The sequence below is a fragment of the Moschus berezovskii genome, chromosome 21, assembly GCF_049115385.1.
Source record: "Moschus berezovskii isolate FMDL1 chromosome 21, NW_MosBer_1.0, whole genome shotgun sequence".
Taxonomy (NCBI): Eukaryota; Metazoa; Chordata; class Mammalia; order Artiodactyla; family Moschidae; genus Moschus; species Moschus berezovskii.
Genome location: NC_142480.1, coordinates 48,722,002 through 48,743,134, shown reverse-complemented (window position 1 = coordinate 48,743,134; position 21,133 = coordinate 48,722,002). Strand labels below are relative to the sequence as shown.

The window sequence follows — 21,133 nt, the reverse complement described above, 5'->3', positions numbered from 1 at the left end:
AAGTATTAGAGCTTCAGCATCAGTCTTTCCAATGAATATTCAGGGCTGATTTCCTTTAGGACTGACTGGTTTGATCTCCATGCAATCCAAGGGACTCTCAAGAGTCTTCTCCAATACCACAGTTCAAAACAGTTCACAATTCTTTGGTGCTCAGCTTTACTTATGGTCCAACTCGCACAACCGCACATGACTACTGAAAAAAAACCATAGTTTTGACTAGGCGGACCTTTGTTGGCAAAGTAATGTCTCTGCTTTTTAATGTGCTGTTTAGGTTGGTCATAGCTTTACTTCCAAGGAGCAAGTGTCTTTTAATTTCATGGCTGCAGTCACCATCTGCAGTGATTCTGGAGCCCAAGAAAATAAAGTCTATCACTGTTTCTTCTTTCCATTGTTTCCTCCATCGATTTGCCATGAAGTGATGGGACCAGATACCATGATCTCAGTTTTCTGAACGTTGAGTTTTAAGCCAGCTTTTTCATTCTCCTCTTTTACTTTCATCAAGAGGTTCTTTACTTCCTCTTCGCTTTCTGCCATAAGGGTCACAGATATGTCATCTGCGTATCTGAGGTTATTGATATTTCTCCCAGCAATCTTGATTCCAGCTTGTGTTTCATCCAGTCCGGTATTTCGCATGATGTACTCTATATGTAAGTTAAATTAAAAAGGTGACAATATGTAGCCTTGATGAACTCCTTTCCCAATTTGGAACCAGTCTGTTGTTCCATGTCCAGTTCTAACTGTTGCTTCCTGACCTGCATACGATTTCTTAGGAGGCAGGTCAGGTGGTCTGGTAATCCCACCTCTTTCAGAATTTCCCACAGTTTGTTGTGATCTACACAGTCAAAGGCTTTAGCAAAATCAATGAAGCAGAAGCAGATGTTTTTCTGGAACTCTTTTGCTTTTTCTATGATCCAACGGATGTTGGCAATTTGATCTCTGGTTCCTCTGCCTTTTCTAAATCCAGCTTGGACATATAGAAGTTCATGGTTCACGTACTGTTGAAGCCTGGCTTGGAGAATTGTGAGCATTACTTTGCTAGTGTGTGAGATGAGAGCAATTGTGCAGTAGTTTAAACATTCTTTGGCACTGCCTTTCTTTGGGACTGGAATGAAAACTGACCTTTTCCAGTCCTGTGGCCACTGCTGAGTTTTCCAATTTGCTGGCATGTTGAGTGCAGCACATTCACAGCATCATCTTTTAGGATTTGAAATAGCTCAACTGGAATTCCATCACTTCCACTAGCTTTGTTCATAGTGATATTTCCTAAGGCCCACTTGACTTTGCACTTCAGGATGTCTGGCTCTAGGTGAGTGATCACACCATCGTGGTTATCTGGGTCATTAAGATCTGTCTTATATAGTTCTTCTGTGTATTCTTGCCACCTCTTCTTAATGTCTTCTGCTTCTGTAAGGTTCATACCATTTCTGTCCTTTATTGTGCCTATCTTTGCACGAAATGTTCCCTTGGTATCTCTAATTTTCTTGAAGAGATCTCTAGTCTTTCCATTCTATTGCTTTCCTCTATTTCTTTGCACTGATCACTGAGGAAAGCTTTCTTGTCTCTCCATGCTATTCTTTGGAACTCTGCATTCAAATGGATATAGCTTTCCTTTTCTCTTTGCCTTTCGCGTCTCTTCTTTTCTCAACTAATTGTAAGGCCTCCTCAGACAACCATTTTGCCTTTTTGCATTTCTTCTTGGGGATGGTTTTGATCACCGCTTCCTGTACAATGTTACGAACCTCTGTCCATAGTTCTTCAGGCACTGTCTATCAGATCTAATCCCTTGAATCTATTTGTCACTTTGATTTAGATCATACCTGAATGGTCTAGTGGTTTTCCCTACTTCCTTCAATATAAGTCTGAATTTTGCAATAAGGAGTTCATGATCTTAAGGGCAGAGTCTATGTCACATTCATCTCTGGGTCCACAATGCCAAGCACTGTTGTGGTTACAGAGGTACTGCACAAATCTGGCGAAATGGATGAAAGAGGCTTATATGGTTCACAAGTCCTGATTTTGAGGAGACACAGGCCTTTTGAGTTGGCCTGGCTTCCCACTCTGGAACTGAAAAGCACCCTCTCCTGCCTGGACATAGGACATAACCTCTACAACTAAAAATGGGTTAAAATGAGCTTGTTTGTTTCATGTCAGGATTGATGCAATCTAAGAGGGAAAATAAAAGCGTCACTTCAAGGAGAGATGTGCTCCTTGGGGACACAGCTCTGGAACTGCAGGGAATGGAGGCAAGTTACTTTCAACAACCCTATCCAAGAACAGAGGATTCTAGGATCTTCAAAAGTTCATCCATGGTTATGTTTCTCACTGAAGTCAAAAACGTTCTGAATCCAATCCTAGGTGAACAGAAGCCACCACTGTCTATGGCCATTAGCATAACTGATGCCACCTTGGGCCCACACAGTTCCTCCTGTCCTTCTGCTGACCCTTCCCAGGACTGTACTATGTGTTAATCACTTCTCTGTTGTTGGGGATTTGTATATAATAGTGTTTAATAATCATTAGAACCAGGTGGCCTCTATGTTGTCAGTCCCCAAACAATGATGAAGACCTTAGCTCACTTATACTTAGCACCCATGAGACTAGTAACTCATTCGTAAGTCTTGATTTAGGAACGCATGACCGTTTCCAAGCATACACCCCCTCCTGCACTAGGTAAGCTATGAAATTGTCTCAATGGCCCCTCAGCTATGAGGACTGCAGCTACAAAAGCTTCCGGAGCACTGTCTGCCCAACCCCACCCTGTGAGTAAGTTACCCTATAACAATAAACTGATCCACTGATTATATAGAGCCACCTGCCTTATCTTTCAGTCTCAAGATACCTTCTCAGTTCAGTGGGTACTTTTCCTTCCCTTGGTCCTCCAGAAATCACCAAAAGCAAAGTGATCTGGAGCCTGGTAACAAATATTACTCTTTTTCCTCCAGTAAAAATACTGTCTCCAGAGATTGTGGGCCATATTCCAAGCATTTAAGTATTAAACTTAATGATGTATTTTTCTACAGATACAATAAACAAGGCTCTCATGCCAGTAGGACACAAAGGCTGACTCAGGACGTGGTACCACAGAGCAGCCATGCAGTGACAACGAAGCACCATGAATGACATTGTTCCTACAGTAAAGTGCAGTTCCACATGGGGACGGCAGGAACCCTTCTGGAGGAACTCCACAGGTAGAGGCGGGAGGTAAGATCTTCCAGGACACTAGTGGCACGTTAACACATACCACACTGCAAGTTCACTCATATCCACAGAAACCTCTCAACTAGATTAATCCTCTTCAGGTATTTCACACTGGAGGACAGAAGCCTGCTGTGCACAAAAGACAAGGGCTCACATCCCCACTGGCTGTTCATACTCTCATATCTTTTTTAAAACAATGATCACCACAGAGAAGACAATAAGACACTAATCAAACAAGAAAGCATGGTCACAGAGCCTGCAATGGAACAGGAGGATGCCAAAGCTGCTATACTCAAGTTCTGAAAGAGAACTGTTAATCACTAATAAAACATCTAGTCTACTATATAAAAGCTAAGTGCTGATAATTTTTTCTACCCCAAGTCACAAAGCCTGGTTGGTTTCATCAATTCCTAGGAAACACCTCCAGAGAGTAAGGAAGGAAGAGATTCTAGGTAAGATGGGGTATGCATGCATCATCTCCTTGTCTGTGTTAGCGGGTGTGGTGCTCTTAACAGGTCAATGGGTAGGAGGACCCTCACTGACAGGGGAAGGGAAAATCATCTGAGTCATTTTGCCCAGAGCCAGGCTCTAGTTCCCATATTATCCACTTTAAAGAGAAATGAAAAAGGGGAAGAGGGCATAATAACACCTTGCAGAAGTGTGGCACCCTCTGCTAAAGTAAAGAAAGCAAGCCAACAGAGCAACCTGTTTAATAAAGTCCTGTTTTTCTCTTTTCCTTGCTATTAGTGTCTCCTGAGCCCCTTATGAACTTCCTTGGCCTTTGGACTTTTTCCACAGTTTTCTTCAGATGCCTTGTCATGAAATTCCCTAAGACTCGATACTTAGCCCCTGACTTCCTGTCTTTCATTCTCTTTTACTCACATGATCACACATATTTTCAATGAAAATAAAAACGAGAAAATAGTGGAGTCTCATCTTATATAAGGTTGACGTTCTAAGTAAGATGGAAACCATACATGGCCAAAAGTCCTTAAAATCACCTAAGGTCCAAACCAGGTAGTCTTTCCTCCTGATTACTTTTTCTTTTCTTTTTCTCCAGTTAAGTACTAGATGAAGTGGTTGGTTCCTTAAAGGACTACACAGATTGAAAATCTGCACTGTATCTTTAAGCATTAAAATCACTCCAAAGACCATAAGTTGCTCATGGGAGGCGCATGACAGGCACATGAGGGCAGAGGCAAAGATTCAAATCTTCCATATCACACTCACTCCAGACATAGACTAAGGGACGAAAATTGTGGGCAGAATCATTCTGTATTTACAATTTTTATTCTCTTTCTTTTTGCCAAATGGTTTAAAGATGAATGTGTATAAACTAAATATTTGTATGTGAGTCCACTGTATACACACACACACAAGATAATGTATTAGACTCAAGTAATCCCTGGTTTTCACCAAAAGAATGTGATCTGTAACAATGTCTATTTTTAAATATGCTTAACATCATAGAATATTAAGAGCCAGAAGGAAGAAATGAAGATAAGATTTGGACCCTGTCTTCAAAGGGCTTATAGTCAAGTAGGGGAGATAAAGCATGTATAAAATTAACTATAATAAAAGGAAAGACTGTGATAAATACTATGACCCAAGTATAAAATGCTATGGAAGTCTGGATGAGGGAGGGCCTTTACTGGTAAATGAAAGAGAAGCTATCCAGGCAGAGGGAATAGAAAGTTACCCAGTAACTCATTAACTATTCTGTGTGCTCTGCTAGTAATTCTTCTTCTTTAAAAAAGGATTACTCACTTTCTGCTTTTTTTCCCCTTGCCCAGGCTGTGCAGCATGTGCAATACTAGTTCCCCGACCAGGGATGGAACCCATGGCCCCTGTGGTGGAAACACGGAGTCTAAAACATCAGCCCATCAGGGAAGTCCCTCATGTGCAGGTTTTATGTTTTGTGCCCTTATGTATATATCGTTGACTAGCAAATTATACTCATTGCATATTATTCCTTCCTTTAAAAAACTTCCTATTATGACTCAGAGTTCTCTCTCAAGTAATTTTAAAAAATGTAGCAGGACCTTTTCTTTATCGTCTACTGTTTCACCCTCTGCCATTTCCTTCCTGTTGGTAACATTGGTCCCAAATGCTCTAAGTACAACACTGGGTAAAAAGATGGTCCAGGCCTGTTCTCCTCACTTCCTGGTCCAGTGGGTAAGACTCCACGTGTGCAATGCACAGGGCCTTTGCTCTAACTAAGATGCAGTGAAACCAAATAAAAATAATAAAAAACAAAACAAAGTAAAACACGAGCTTAATACATTCCTTACCATGTTGAGGATGCTAAATCAGGAGAGGACACTACGGGTAGCACAGCTGTGAGACCACAGGCTCTGAAACCAGAGTCCAGGGTCTGAATTCTGCTTCTGCCACTTACTGAGTCATCTCAGCTCTAAAACTCAGTTTCTTCAACTGCAAATGTGGAGAACTAGACTTCTTGACATACTTACTCTAAAGATAAAATAAAATGATGAAGGAAATAAATGAGACTCTGTATTTAAAATACTTAGCCTCACACTTAAATAAAGACTTGATGGATATCGGTACTGATGATAATTTAAGTCATCTTTTCCAGTCTCCTTCCCAACGCAGGAATTTATTCTTTGGGTCTTGAGACAGAACAGAGCCTTCACTGTGGTGAAAAGAGTTCACTGCTGTTCCTAAACTGTCCCATCTGCTGTGGAACAGCGATAACTGCTAGAAAGTTCTTAACTACACTGAGCCACAATGTGCGTGGAACCATTGCCATTCCCTGACCTCACCTGTGCCCTCTGGAGCTGCAAGAATAAGTCCCTGCTTTCTCCCCTGGAGTACTATCACTCTCTCTAATCTGAACAAATGGCAGGCAGTCAGGAAAGGGAAGCACAATTTATTTGACCTTGAAGAAAAAGTTCCAGATGCCATACCTGGGTCCACAAACCTGTCTCTGGGGAGATGATCCCTATCCCCACAGCGCCTACTGCTTCTAAAGCACTGCTCCTGGAACGGCCCTTGACCTTGCCCATCTTCTCTAGCCCTTTACATGCTGAGTCAAAAATTTACAAAGCTATAACATCCCTAAAGGCAAGTTATATAACTAGTCAGTGCTGCTGGAACACGGAGCTCAAGGAGGCAGTGGCAGGCGGTGAGGCTCGAGAGGCGGGCTGAAGAAAGTCTTCGTGGTCTCTGTGGACGCTGTTACAGGGCTTCAGCTCAATCCCTGTGGCAGGGGTCCCCACTCTCTTCCTACATTCACAGACATTCACCTGTAGAACACACTTCTCTCTAGCACCCAGGGTCAGTCAGTATTCATAACGGTTCTGAGGAAGTTGGGAGAAGGAATGCAGCACATACTTCTTCCCGTTAAGAATCACTGCTGTGGGGGGATAGACAGCCATTGAATAATTCAAACAAGGGAGGCAGTGAGTCAAAAATACACCTGTAATACGTCATTAGGCAGGTGTGTAAAGGATGGATTTAAGGGGGTAACTCTGAAAGCAGAGAGAACAGTAGGAAAAATGTAAAAATAAAGACAGAAGTCATCATTTATTAAGCTAAGCAATTACTCACCAACTTCAGTCCTCAAAATAACCATGAATGGTGAATATTAATATATTTAATCAAAGCAAAGAGTCTTTGATTATAAATCATACCATTATTTTATGTATCACTAAAAAGGAAAATATTGAAATGCTAGTAAACTATGAAATGCCATTGCCTGTAAGGCAAATCTGGATTTGATATGCTAAAACTTTAAATATTACCCAAAAAAGGGAGTCTAAGAGTCAAGTAAAGATGGTGTCACCCCTGTTTTACAACCAAAAAACCTGAGATACAAAGAGGTTTCAAGAGGTTGCCTAAGTCACACAGAATCTGTCAGAGCCAGAAGCCATGAAGCCATTTCAGGCAGAATCCCACTCCAGGAACACAGGGCTCCTCCTGAGTCCACCACATGTTACCTCCCAAGGGAGCAAAGGCAAAGCTAAGTGATACACTGATATATGCCCTGAAACCAGTGGGCACACACAGGTCATAACCTTGAAAGTGGAGGTCTAATTAGAATCCAATTTTTAAAAATAAGCCTTTAGCTGTGTGAATCAGACATTATATCTGAAAAGTGCTTTGAAAATTAAAAACCACACCAAATTTGGACAATCAATCAACCGTAATAATCAACCCATCCATTGTATTTGAGTGCCCTGTCCTGTTCAGATGACCAACAAAGAATCACATACTGACATTATTCCAAGACTTTAAAACCTACTGAAAGAATTAGGGATACAAACTTTAAAGCACGAGTAAGAAGAAAAATAGGCTGGAGACCTACAAGAGTGGAGTTCAAAGAAGACTTCATCAAATGTAAAACTTGAGCTGGGTTCTGAAATCTCAAAAGCTTGTTGGGGGGGATGATGAGGGTATTTCAGGGTGGCGACAAGGCATAGGCAAAGGCAGAAAGGTGGGAGTGAATCACAGTACATATGGAAAACAGGAAGATGTGCCTGAGGGGTCTATGTTCTAAAGCAGAGGGAGCCCGAGGGATGTGAGAATCCACAAGTCAGAGATCCTTTGAGGCCAGAGGGAAGAATGTAGACTGAAGGGAAAATGGGGAAACTGTTTCTATGAAAGATTAGACTGAGTGAAAACAGTTGGGAGAAAGACTGGTTTAGCTGCTGTAGTTACCTAGAGCTGATCTGTTAGTTATCTGGCAAGGAAAAGGAAAGGGAAAGGAAAGGCAGAGGTGGGACTGAAGCAGACCTGAAGGAAGAACCAGTATCATTTTGTCACCACTTGGAAACAGAAAGCAAAGCACGCATCCCTGAGATTTCATACCTCGAAGAAAGATGGAATTGATACACTGGGAGAATGAGGAAAGTTAGGAAGGGAAGACAATGGCTCAGTGGGTAAGTCGGTGGAGGGGGCAGGAAAGGAAGTGAGGCAGGGAGGAGAAAGCGAGTGGACTTGTGGGCATACATGAAGCTGGAAGTGGTGCCAGCTCATAAAGATGGAAAGGTGCTGAACACCCATGGAAACACAGGCCTTTAGCCTGGGTAAGAATGAGAGGTGGATCTGTTCCCTATCTGCATCAAAGCAGACGAGTGCTCAAGGGTGAAGGTATGAGGAGAAAGCCAGCACGGTGCCAGTGACAGACCTGTGCAGAACGTGCCCATTTCTCTCACTCTGTAAGTAGAATAAGCAGCAGCAGTTTTAAAGCCCAAGGGATCGGGCACAGTCAGCAAGGAACTGTCCACTCCTTTCCTGAGGTTTCTCTAATCAACATGAACATGATTCTTCTAGGGTAAATTCAGATATATGGATCCCGAAAACCTAAAAGGATGTACCTGTGTAGCGACTGGGAAAAAAACAGCAAGTGCTCGGCTCCAGGGTATGACAGGGTGACCTCCCTTCAGGACTGTCTGGAGTTAAAACCTCAGGTGGACAGGCCTGGGCTTCTCTCTGCCCCTAAGCTACTTAAAATGTCTCGTGGTACAGACTTGGCTAACTTCAGAAATAGAGAGAGCAACATATTCTCTACAGAATGTGGACTTTAATTTTTGAGGTCATATGCAGATAAGGCCACAAAGATTTATCAAGGACCAAGATGTAGTGTATTGTTTTCCCCAATCGGGAGCGCTCTTTCAGACTCATAACTGTGTCCTGAGGTGTACTCTGGGCCATGACCGCTGCTGTGCACACCCACTGGCCCTTCCCACTCATCCTCTGGAGTTAATCACAGCTCCGAGGCTAGGGGAAAGGGGTCATCTGTAGACAACCTATCAACTTATCTGGCTTCAAGCTCAGACTTTGTCTCAGAGCAGCAGAGAGCAATCTAAACTGTTTGCTGTCCTAGGCAATAAAGCCTGAATCGAGAGAGGACTGGTCTCTTCAGTGCACTGGGCCTAAAGCCCCAGGGTGATAAACTGGCAATAAATGCACATGGCCCAACATTTTGGAAAAGTGAGTCCCCACACTTACCCAGCTGCCCTCTCTAGAGGCAGGGACTCATATCAATCTCTTCCGTAATGATGATCTACAATGACCTACCTGCCCCTCTTTCCCCAGCCTCCCTCATCTGTTACTTTCCCCCTTTCTCACTTCCACTTAGGTAGAAGGTCTCTGGACTGGACCCACTGACCTGGAATTCTCCAGGGAAGAGCTTATCTCTGACTTCTCTTCCTTCCTTCTGGTTTTTGCTCAAATGCCATTGTATCAGTGATGCCTTCCCTAAGCTCCCTGTATAAAGCATCAAGCCTTACCAACCCACGCCTTAGCATGCTTATTTTCTCCCCTGAACTTATCACCACCTAACATTTATTGTCTCTCTCTCTAGTAGATAAAAGGTTCATGAGAAAACAAAAGTTTGAGTAACTATTTCCCTATTAGCAGATGGACAAATGAAGTCAACAATATATAAGCAGTACGTGTCAAGTATTGTGCTATTATCTGAAAATACAGGGGTGAACAAGACAGTCTGGTCTTTACCTTAATAAAATCTTGAAGTGGGGATGGGCAACAAACAAAAGAATGAAATACTTACTATGTATGGGCCTTGTTCTAAGCACTTGCTATATATTTAATGCTCCATATAAGCAAGCTGCTATCCACCATAAAAGCTAGGTGCTATCATGAGTTCCTGCCTACATATAAGTTCCAAAGGCACAAGCTATACAGTTCTTAAGTGGCAGAGCCAGGAATCAGGTACCAGCACACATAGGGTGTGTGCTCTCAACCAGGCAAGTAAGCAAAAACAATACACTGTGTTAAATGTCACGGCAAAAGCAGCTGAGGGTGCTGGGGAAATGGCAGTGCTGGTATAAAGAACCCGTCTGCCAATGCAGGAGACGTAAGAGACAAGGCTTGATCCCTGGGTTGGGAAATCCCCTGGGGGAGAGCATGGCAAACCCACTCCAATATTTTTGCTTGGAAAATACCATAGACAAAGGAGCCTTGTGGGCTATGGTCCACAGGGTCACAGAGTCAGACAAGATTGAAGCGACTGAGCACACACACATGCACACATCTATTTCAGTCTATGGGCAGGAAGGGGAATGCCAACAAAGGTTCCCCTAAAAACCTTTCCAGAACTGTCAGTCTGGAAATGGAAGGGGCTACAGATTCTGCTTTGGACATAACCGAGAGTGAAGTGAGTTCAGACGGTACTTTAGGAACCACCAGCAGAAAGGTAACTGAAATCATGGGACTGTGTAAGATGTCCTAAGAAGTGAATGTCTAAAGGAAAAAAGAGGTCATTTAAGAGGTAAGAAGCTCAAAGTGCTGATGAAACAGCCAGAAAAGTAGAAAAACATCAGGGGAATGAGTACCATGGAAACGAAACAAAGAATACTTTAAGAATAAGGAAATATCAAAAGTGCTTGATGAGAAGGGCAGTGGGGAGTGTACACTGGACTCAGAAATGCAAGGGTCAAGGCCCTCCACAATCTGATCATCAATTACTTCTTCAAACTTCTCTCTGACTAACTCCATACATAAATTCCATACTCTAATTCACTGCTCTTTATCTAGGACAGCATTGTTCCCATCCCAGAGGGCATCTGGAAATATATCAGGCAGAGTCCCCAGTGGCATTCAGCAGAGGGGGTCAAGGATATCAGCAATTCAATGAGAAATTGCACTGCACCAAAACGCCACTAATGCCTCTGCTGGCAGACCCTCTGACTAGCCAGAGCTGATGCAAAGTTCCCAGTCCCAGTGGCCTTCACCCACTATGTTCCCATGCCTCCTTATCCCCTGCATACCTTTAACCTTTGTTCCTACCATTTGGTCTCCTGAAATTCTGGTTTTGGAAACAGAAATCAACAAATTCAGTAAATTTTTACATATCTTATAGTATTTGCAGCTATGGAAGCAATTTATTCTATTAGGGAATTTTAATTTTGTAAGTCACCTGAAATTCATTTGAGAACTAAACAAGAGACAAATACTAAGTGTTTCATTAGAGAAAGTGAAAAGCGGCTACACTAGATGCCTTTTACTAAGAGTCAATCATGTTTCCTTCTTACAAGTGTGTTCCTCTATTTTTCTGATACTAAAAATTTCTAAGTTTTCACCTATAAAGTGATACCGAAGCAAATGTCAGATTTATTTTTCCTCTAAGAAAATAAATGAAGACAACAACAACAAAAAAACCCTGTAGTAGTCATTAGTATATTCAAAACTATTTCAGGTTCTCCCTCATCTTGGGCACATGGGTAGGACTGTACTTCCCCAGGGCTTTAAGCATGACCGTGTGACTTGCCTTTGGCCAATGAAATATGAGTGTGATGGATATGCCACTTTAAGAGCCAACACATCAAGTGCCCAGGTGGAAGTACATGTTGATGAAGATTTCCATAAGCCTGGACCCCAGAGTGACTACAGTAGCAGAGACACTACAATGGCCACACAGCGTGAGTGAGAAGTGAACCTTTCTGCTATAAGCTATTGAAAATTTGAAGTCAGTGGCTCAGCAGCAAAGAATCCACCTGCAATACAGGAACCCCAGGAGACATGGGTTCGATTCCTTGGTTGGGAAAATCTCCTGGAGAAGGAAATGGTAACTCACTGCAGTATTCTTGCCTGAAGAAGCCCATGGACAGAGGAGCCTGGAGGGCTACAGTCCCCGGGGTCACAAAGAGTTGAACCCAACTGAAGCAACTCAGTACATACAGCACACATGACCAAGTCTATCTAGACTGATACAAACATCAAGTCTGAAAAAGGGTTCTCAACTAGGGATCAAGAAATTCTGTTTTTTATCTCAGAGCAGGCCAATCCTCTTGTGTATCCTAAAGGATAACAGCAAGAACAACATAACTAAAGCTCTGTTCCAGACTTCCAGGACACCTACACACCAGCTATCAAAGGGATATACAATTTGTTTTATCTGCAACACAACCAAGCAACATCATCGGTAATACGCTCTGCTCTGACTACAATCTTGTCAAACACTGGTTTTACTGAAAAGGCCGGATACAAACAGATAGCTCTAAAGGTCAAATTTGGCTGTTTTGTGTACACTGTCATCCTAATGCCCTTAACTGGCAATAAGGAACGATTAAACAAACCAAAAGGGTCTCTGCAATTTCAAGTGGGAATCAATGACACTGCAGGCTGAGGCAGTGCAAAGTTCAAGTAAGGAAAGTGACAGTGTGTACTGTAGCCAATGTTAAGTGTAGTTTGGAGCAGTCTGAGCTTTTCTTTCCTTTTTTTTTTTTAAACCAAGTATAACAATGTTAGAAATTTAAGAAATCGTTATTGCTAATCTCTGAGCTGTCCTGATGGGATGAGATACTGGCCTCTGAAAAATATTCTGCCACAAAAGTCTCTCTCAGGCATCAGGAGAGAAGGGCCCGGGATGCAATGGGACAAAAGGCAGGCCTCAGCTCCTCTCCAGTCTCTTGGGACCATTCAGGTAGCCAGATATGCCAACTACCATCTTTCATAAGAACTGAAACTCAAACAGAATATCTTGTCCTTTTGGGCTCAAACAGCCCCTCCTTCCTCACTGAAACCACACAAAACGCATGTCCTTTACTCTTCCTCCAGTTTTTGAGACAGAAATCAGCATATCTCCTTCAAACGTCACTGGTATAGAGGGCGTTAATGAGCTTTCTTATCACAACCTCTGTTCTCAGAAGGGACATTTAAGGAGCACCATGCATTATTACTATCTACAATCCTTTCATCTTAAGGCTCAACAGTTCAGTTCAATTTTGAGCCATCAGCATTTTCCCATTTCAGCAGCCTATACTTAGCAGAGATTTTAAATTCTATACTACAAGGTTTCCTGGGTTCAGACCTGCCCCAAAACATGTGTTTCAAATCTCCTGAGACAGCCCATTGCAGACTGAAATCTATAAAAACCAGATGCACTCCCTTGACACAGCCACTAAATCATGACTCTGATGACCAAAACTGTGAAAGCACAATTGAATTCCAGCTTTGCTGCTGAACAGGGTATGAGGCTACTCACACGACTTTCTTTGAACAAAACTCAATTCACCAAGATCAACACCAATTCCCACTTCAGCCAGGATGTACTTGGTGGGATGTCTGAAAGCAGAAGGGAACCAACTGCCCCAGGCAAGGTAAGCTCCAAATGGCACAGTCTAGAGAGGTGGGGACTATGCCAGAGGTTATGAAAACAAACTTGATTCCAGCTTGCAACACTTTAAGTCATGAAGAAATTTGTGAGGCTAGAGGCATGAGAACTCTTTGTTGACACACACCTGGAGACACCTCCCACAGTGAAAGGGGCCAGACTAGATCCAGTGAGGGAGAGAAGGGCAAACACAAAGAAAAGAACAGTCTAATGAAGAAGGAAAAACATACAAACTTACATAAACTAAGGTACACAAATCAGAAATAGCACTACATACTGTTCACAGAGATGACCACAGGCCAGAGTAACCAGGACAATCTTTAGGGTGGTAGGACTTGAGCTGAGCTTAAAAGACAAGCTGGATTCAGTTGTTTAAGATGTTGAAAGGCAATTCAGTCAGAGGCTCTGGGGCAGGAATTACAAAGAGATGAAGACTGATTCAGTCTGGCTAGAGCAGAAGGTATCTGGCTAGAAGTAATGTAAGTGAGGACAAGACAGAACAGGGACAAATTGTGGAGAACCTTGCATGCCCGGCCACGGTGTCAAAGCTTGATAACAGGGGACCAAAACAGGTTTGTGATCAAGGGAGCTCGTTTAAAGGGCTTGGAAAATGAATCTAGGGGTCTTCCTGTCAGTCCAGTGGTTATGACTCCATGCTTTCCACTGCAGGGAGCACTGGTTCAATCCCTCGTTAGGGAACTAAGACCCCACATGGCACAAAAAAATAAATGAATGAATAAATAAAAATAAATGAACTGAAAACATCTAAGAAAAAAAAAGAAAATGAATCTAATTCCAGTGTGTAGGACCAACAATAAGAGAAAATAAGGTTAGAAAATCTGACAGACACAACAGAAATCAAGAGTTACCATAACTAAAGACAGTGCTTGACTCATAACTGAAACTAGGATCATAAAATATACATACATATAAAGGACATTACTAGGACAAATGTGGAAAATTAAACATAAACTATATATTGGATAACAGTATTTATTAATGTTAAATTTCCTGAGAGCTAATTATGTTGTGGTTAATAATTAATTATGCTGTAATTAAGAATGTTAGAGAATTATGCACAGTGTATTATATAACATGCTGTCCTTGTCCTTAGGAGATGTCTGCTGAAGTACTTTGGGTTGAAAAGTTATAATGTCTGCAACTAACTCTCAAATGGTTCAGGAACAAAAAGTATATATCTAGAGAGATATTAATACAAATGCAAATGTGACAAATGTTAATAATTGGTGAATCTAAGAACAAGATATAAGAAGGACTCTATGGAAAGAAGCACAGGTGGTAGTGACTAATTGGCTGTTGGGGGCACGAAAGAAGGAGGAAAGGTTTTGCATGTACATGACACAGCATACTGGTACTGCCACCAAAAACGGGAAGCTAAGGGAAGAAAGAGTTTTCAGGTGACACATGTTGAACCTGGCTACGGATAAGGTGTGGCAAGAAGAAACAACACACTAAAATGAAATGAGAAAGAAATGTCTTTGAGCAACTGGGACCTAAGAGGGAAGAATGAGAGGGAACAGAGTAAAGCGAGAGAGGACTGACTTTATAATTTACTGGTAGAAGGTGGGAAGAGAGTAAGAGAAAAACCAGGAGAGTTCTATGTGACAGAAACTAAGGCAGGAAAAGGATTTAGGCAGTGCTCTGTGGAATGATCAACAGCATCAAATGCTGCAGAAACATTAAAGAAGGAGATGACTAGCAAATGGAATTAGGAAATAATCAGTGAATTCTGGGTAGAAGTGAAAAGCAGGCTATAGGCTCCAGAAAAAGAACAGATAAAGTAGAAATGCAAGACTATTGAAGAAGTTTACCTTAAATGAAATGACAGAAATGAAATGACAGTTAAAACGAGCAGTAGAAGCATGGGAAAGGTTGGAGGCGGGAGGAGAAGGGGACGACAGAGAATGAGATGGCTGGATGGCATCACCGACTCTGTGGACATGAGTTTGAGTGAACTCCGGGAGTTGGTGATGGACAGGGAGGCCTGGCGTGCTGTGATTAATGGGGTCGCGGAGAGTCAGACACGACTGAGCGACTGAACTGAACTGAACTGAAGAAGCATGGGAGAGCTGTATTCTGTAAGAGACTGGGGCAATTTGGGGATATCTGTAGTTACAGAAGAAAGAGCAAATAAAGACATCTCAGAGGTGAGCTGAAGAAGTGAGATTTATGGTGCATATTAGGGACAGGAAGAGATCTTAGTTCTAGAAACGGAATGGATTAAACTTTCTTTAATACAGGAAGAAAGGGTGAGAGAAGAGGTGAAGAGGGCTGCAGTAATAAAAACAGGACATTGAAAAAAATAACTTAGAAGCTGAGAAAGAAATCTCAAGATTAGGAAGAAAAAAAAACAACTGCCAGGACAGCAGGAATTCAGTCATTTCTGGTCCTTACACAGGCCTCCTGCTCCAGCCACCACCGCACAGGGGGATGGGGCAGCTACCCGTGACGACCCAATGCACAGTGTAAAACCACCTGAGGGGAATCCTGACTTGAGGTGGAGAAACTCTTCAATTAAGAAGGATGGCATTAAAGGTGACCTTCTTATTGTCTTATGACAGATCCTTTACCTATCTGAATAAAAAGACCATTTTCTTCTATCAACAGATGATATGCCTGGATTAGCAGCTGCTCTACATTGAGGGCAAAGGTGAGCTTGAAACCCCACTGAAAGAAAGCCACCTGTTGGAAGATACCTGCTGACATTATACGGCGAGTAGAGTGAGATTCGGGTTCCTTGGATCATCACTTTTCAAAAACCTTAGGAGATATAGATAGCAATTTCCTGATGTCATAGAGCAACTAAAAATAAGTTTTACAACCTGTAAAAGAAATGTGCAGCCGCAGCAAAACATTGTATAGAACTCATCTGAAGATAAGACATATGAGAAAGAACAATATTTTTATGGCCTTTTATTTCCTGCAAAAGTCATGTGCAATAAAATAGATGGGACTGAGATTACTCTACTGCTTTAGCAAGTATCCTCACAAATAATTAAAAATATATATTAGAATAATACAGGGGGAAAAAAAGTGATTCCCTCAAGTGATGGAGAAAGAGCTCTTGATATATTTTAACAACTTTTCATAACTAAAAATTCTTAGCCACTAAAAAGAGAAGACACTCCCTTTAACCTAATAAAGAACATTTACCTCCAAATTTACTATACTTCAAATACTATATATATATATACAGCAAATACTGACAGGAAGAGACTTCCCTTTGAAATCAGGATCAAAATGAGATGAGCACTACCACCACTTCTATTCAACATTACACTGGAGTTCCTAGTCAGTAGACTAGAGCAAGAAAAAGACATGAAATGTACAGGATTGAAAAGAAATGGACAAAATGTTTACAGATAAAATATCAGAATTAGTAAGTCTAACATAATTCTGAATTGAACATCAACATGCAGAAATGAAGTGATTTCTATATGACGATAGCAGCAATAAAGGAAAAAATGAATATTTAAAACATAAGTACATAAAAAAAACAGGTATCTAAGAACAAATTTAATAAAAGATAAGTAAAATCTCTATGGGAAGAACTGTAAAAGTTCAGAGAAACCTCAAAGACCTAAAGAAACAGATATATCATAACATGGATAAAACAATATTATAAAAAGTAAATTCTCCTCAATGTTATATAGATTCAATGCAATTCTAATCAAAATTCCAACAGGCGTGTGTGTGTGTGCGTGTGTATGTGTGCATGCCTGCGCCTGTGTGTGTGTGTGTGCATGAGCACATGTGTAACTTAAAAACTGACCCTAAATTGTAAACTAAAATGCAAAGGACCCAAGCTCAACTTCCCACAGGACCCTCAACTGCCTCCTCCAGGTATATCATCCCATAGGTCCCTTAGTTTTCAGGTGTTAGGCAGCTGGCATTCTGAGACAACTTCTACAGAAAGCTGGCACCCAAACAGATTATCTAGTATCCAGGCAGTCTGTGTATCTCACTAGTAAGTTTGCTCCCTTAGCTGCCTGATAAAAAGAGAGGGCATTGTGGGGAAGGGGGAGGGTATGGGGGCAGGTGGGGGACACCACAGGCCCTCCCCATGGGGACAATGGGAGGATGGAAGACCAGTGCCTCCTCTTCTATTGCTTGGGAATTTCCTTTCCCTGGTAAAATCTATCCCTTAAATCATGATCTGAGATGAGGATCCGGCTTGGTAAGCAACAGGGGACAACTGAAAAGGAATCCTCTTTGAAACCAGGTGGTAACCCCAAGGTAACACCTCGTATTTCACAATTTTTTTTTAAATTGCTTTAAAATAATAGTAACAATAAGGCCTATGGAAGCCATTCCTCTATTCCTTCCATATTCTCAAGTCTCTTTAATCTTAACCTTTTTCCCCACTGGTAGAGAAGGAAAATGGAGTTGAGCTATGCCTCTCCTTGCCAGAAATTACCAGATAGCAGCATCTTTAGCAACTGACAGTGAAAGTCACTCAGTCGTGTCCGACTCTGTAACCCCATGGACTGGGGCCTGCCAGGCTCCTCTGTCCATGGAATTCTCCAGGCAAGAATACTGGAGTGGGTAGCTGTTCCCTTCTCCAGGCGATCTTCCCAACCCAGGAATCAAACTGTGGTCACCTGCACTACAGGCGGATTCTTTACCAGCTGAGCTACCAGGGAAGCCCTGGTCTACAACAACTCGTATTAGCTGTAAAGAGGAGGGGTAAGAGGTCTCTGAAGTTTCTAAGATCCTTTCATACGAAAAGAGACTGACTACCTCAAAAGCATTGGTGAGCCCTGGAAGCCTTGTGAGGCTATCAGGGAGCCCCAAGTCAAGTACCTATTAATACAAAAGGAATGGGGTTCTGTGATTCTCCTGTACCAGGCTGCTCAGGGAGCCACACAGCCAAGCCAGATGCTGAGAGAGAGAACGTTACTCCATTCCAACACCCACTGCATTGGCCCAGAAAGTGCCCCAGGAAAATTCTGGGAACTGAGACTGAAGATTCAAATGAGATATCAAAGTCCTCAAGATGGCAATGATGGATCTAAAAATAACCTGCCTTGTCATGATGAAAACAGACTAATAAAGGAGTATGGCTCAGCAATGAGCAATAGTCTCCTAAACATCTTTATCTCCCTCCAAGGGCCATGGATCATAGAGATGATAATCGTGGGAGAAAGACCACAGCCAAGCAAACCTAAGATGCACCCACCTCCACCAGTGAAGAGCACTGGGTACAGCATGTGCTGAGCTGGATAAAAGAAGTCCCTATCTATCCCCTTGCTGGCTATCTCCCACAGATAATTTTGCACATGAGGATGTTAGCCATGTCACTGTTAGATGCTAGCAACTCGTAACTGCAGACATGTAGTTTGGCCCACTTCAATTCTGCCTGGCAGGCTACAGAATATCAATCACCTGACCTCAAAATATGTTACTGATGTCTCAGTCACTGTATTACTCTTCAGGAAAAATGTAAATTTCACTAAGTCAAAAACCCTTGTGTCAGGGCTTCCCTGGCATTTTGGTGGTTAAGAATCTGTGCTTCCAGTGTAGGGAGCATGGGTTTGACCCCTGGTCAGGGAACTAAGATGCCCTGCAGAGCAGCCAAAAAAACACCAAAACAACTCCACGCAGTGTTTATTTCAAAGCTTCACTGTGACTGGACTATACCTAGGAAACTCATTTCAAAATCAACATAAACCTATTTATCTCACCATCGGCCTGGTAGCCATCATTGCCCTAAACCAACAAGTCTGTCTGTGAAAAATGAACCATAATATAGGCCCAGTAATAATCCTGTGTTAAAACTGGTAACAAATCTTAGCAAAGTACTACCAAAACTATAAACTTAAGTTATTAAATAAAACAAGTTCTAAGACTATCTCCAAAGTGAAAAAAAAAAAAAGAAACATGAAAGTGTACAGATGAAATGAACTTTATGCCAAGAATGAAAATTTGAATTTATAGGCATATACAGTAAAATGGTCACAAGAAGAAATGGATAATCTGAATATTGTATACTTACTAAATAAATTTAATGAGTAATTAAAAAAAAAAAAAAGAAAGAAAGTGTACAGATGGCTAGAGATGGTCAAAGTTCTTAGCTTTCCAGTAACCCTGGCTTGGGAGAGTAGTACCTTATCCATATGGAAGATCAAATCCAATTCACAAACGTTTTCGAAACACTTGTCCAGAGTCTCCACGAAAACCTAGGAAACAAGGAGAAATACATACACAATTCCTATCTTCATAAAATGTCACAGGAGAAAGTAAAGGGGGCAGTCAAGATACTATTTGCATTACGATAAATCTCAAAAACCAACAAAACACCCCAATGCACTCCAAACCTCCCAGCTGATCACCCTACTTATCCCAATCTGAAGGGGGCAACTGAGGACAGGACCACCTTGTTTTCAGTATAGAAACACAACCAGCAGACACATGTGGCTTTCTTTCCCCTTTTATAAGATGCTAATTTATTAATATACAAAAGAATAACAAAATACTTATATTATGTCCTTTTCCCAAGCTGCCACTTACACATGCAAAAGAATTTTTCATTATGATGGTGTTAACAGCTCTGTCTGGCTAATTTCAATGAACATTAACTTCAAAATACTTTTCCATGAATCAACTTAATTAACAGGCTTAACAATTTTAATTTACCTTTAAATGTAAGACTTAAACAGAAAAGTATACAAATGATAAGGGTACAGCTTAATGAGTTCAGAATAAACATACCATGTGAACACCATCCTGATACTGAAATGCAGCATTAGAGCTCCCCAGAAGCCCCCTCTCCAAAGGTAACCACCACCATCCTAACTCCTGCCATCGATTTAGTTTTGCCAGCCCCTGAATTTACATAAAAGGTGGCAAATTATCCTTTCCTTACACTGCTACTTACACTCAAGTTTTTCCAAACTAGCAAAGTATCATTTAGGGAATACATATCACATGATAAAACTATACAGAGAAGCAAAGCAATGATCAATTTAAAAGTCTGAAAAAAGTAAATGAGAAGGACAGAATTGAGAAGGGACATATAGCAGATTTAAGGCCCTTGAAACGTACTGTTTCTTAATCTGGGTGACAGTTTCTTCTTTAAATTGGTATTCTTCAAACTATATAGGCGTGTTTTCCATATTTGTTATGTATACATATTTCACAATAAAAACTACTTAAAAACAACAGTAATCTTATTGGGATTCTGACTGGGTTTTTAGTAATTTATAAGCTGGAAGTACACCTGACCCTTGGACAACAGAGTTTTGAACAGTGCGGGTCCACTTACGCTTAGATTTTTTTCAATAGCAAGCACTATAGTACTACACAATCTCTAGTTGGTTGAATCCAAAGATGAGGAACCATGGATATGCAGGAAATGTGTACGCAGAAGAACTGTGTATACAGAGGAACTGGGTGATACAGGAGGGTCCACTGTAAGTTATATGCAGATTTTTAACAGCATGGAGGGTCAGCACCCCTGGCCCCTGTGTTATTCAAGGGTCAACTGTATTGACATTTTAAAAGTAACTTATGAAAAAAAAAAAGTAACTTATGTATGTATATATATAATTTAATAATTTTCTCAAAGGCAAAGGGTATGCTTTATTGATTTATTTTGCTCTTTTATCGTATTTTCAGCAGAATTTAAAAACGTTTTCTCCACATAGATCTTACATTTTTACATTTATCCCTGGGTACCTGAAGGAAATTTTTGCAATCATGAGTGGGCCCCATTTAAATTTTATGTTTTCTAACTTATTATTGCTAAGGGAAAGCTACTAATTTTTATACATTAAACCTGTATCCAGTCCCTGAATTCTACTGCTAGTTCTGTTT

The 21,133-nt window shown here is 41.3% G+C and overlaps 1 protein-coding gene across 1 annotated transcript in view; it reads right to left on the bottom strand.

The window, feature by feature from the left end:
- The window catches only part of AP3S2 (adaptor related protein complex 3 subunit sigma 2), a 43,216-nt gene that overhangs the window by 12,713 nt on the left and 9,370 nt on the right, over positions 1 to 21,133 (bottom strand). The window contains exon 4 of the mRNA XM_088829622.1: positions 19,426 to 19,497. Within this exon, the coding sequence (XP_088685748.1) occupies positions 19,426 to 19,497 (72 nt within the window). The remainder of the gene's footprint in view (positions 1 to 19,425; positions 19,498 to 21,133) is intronic.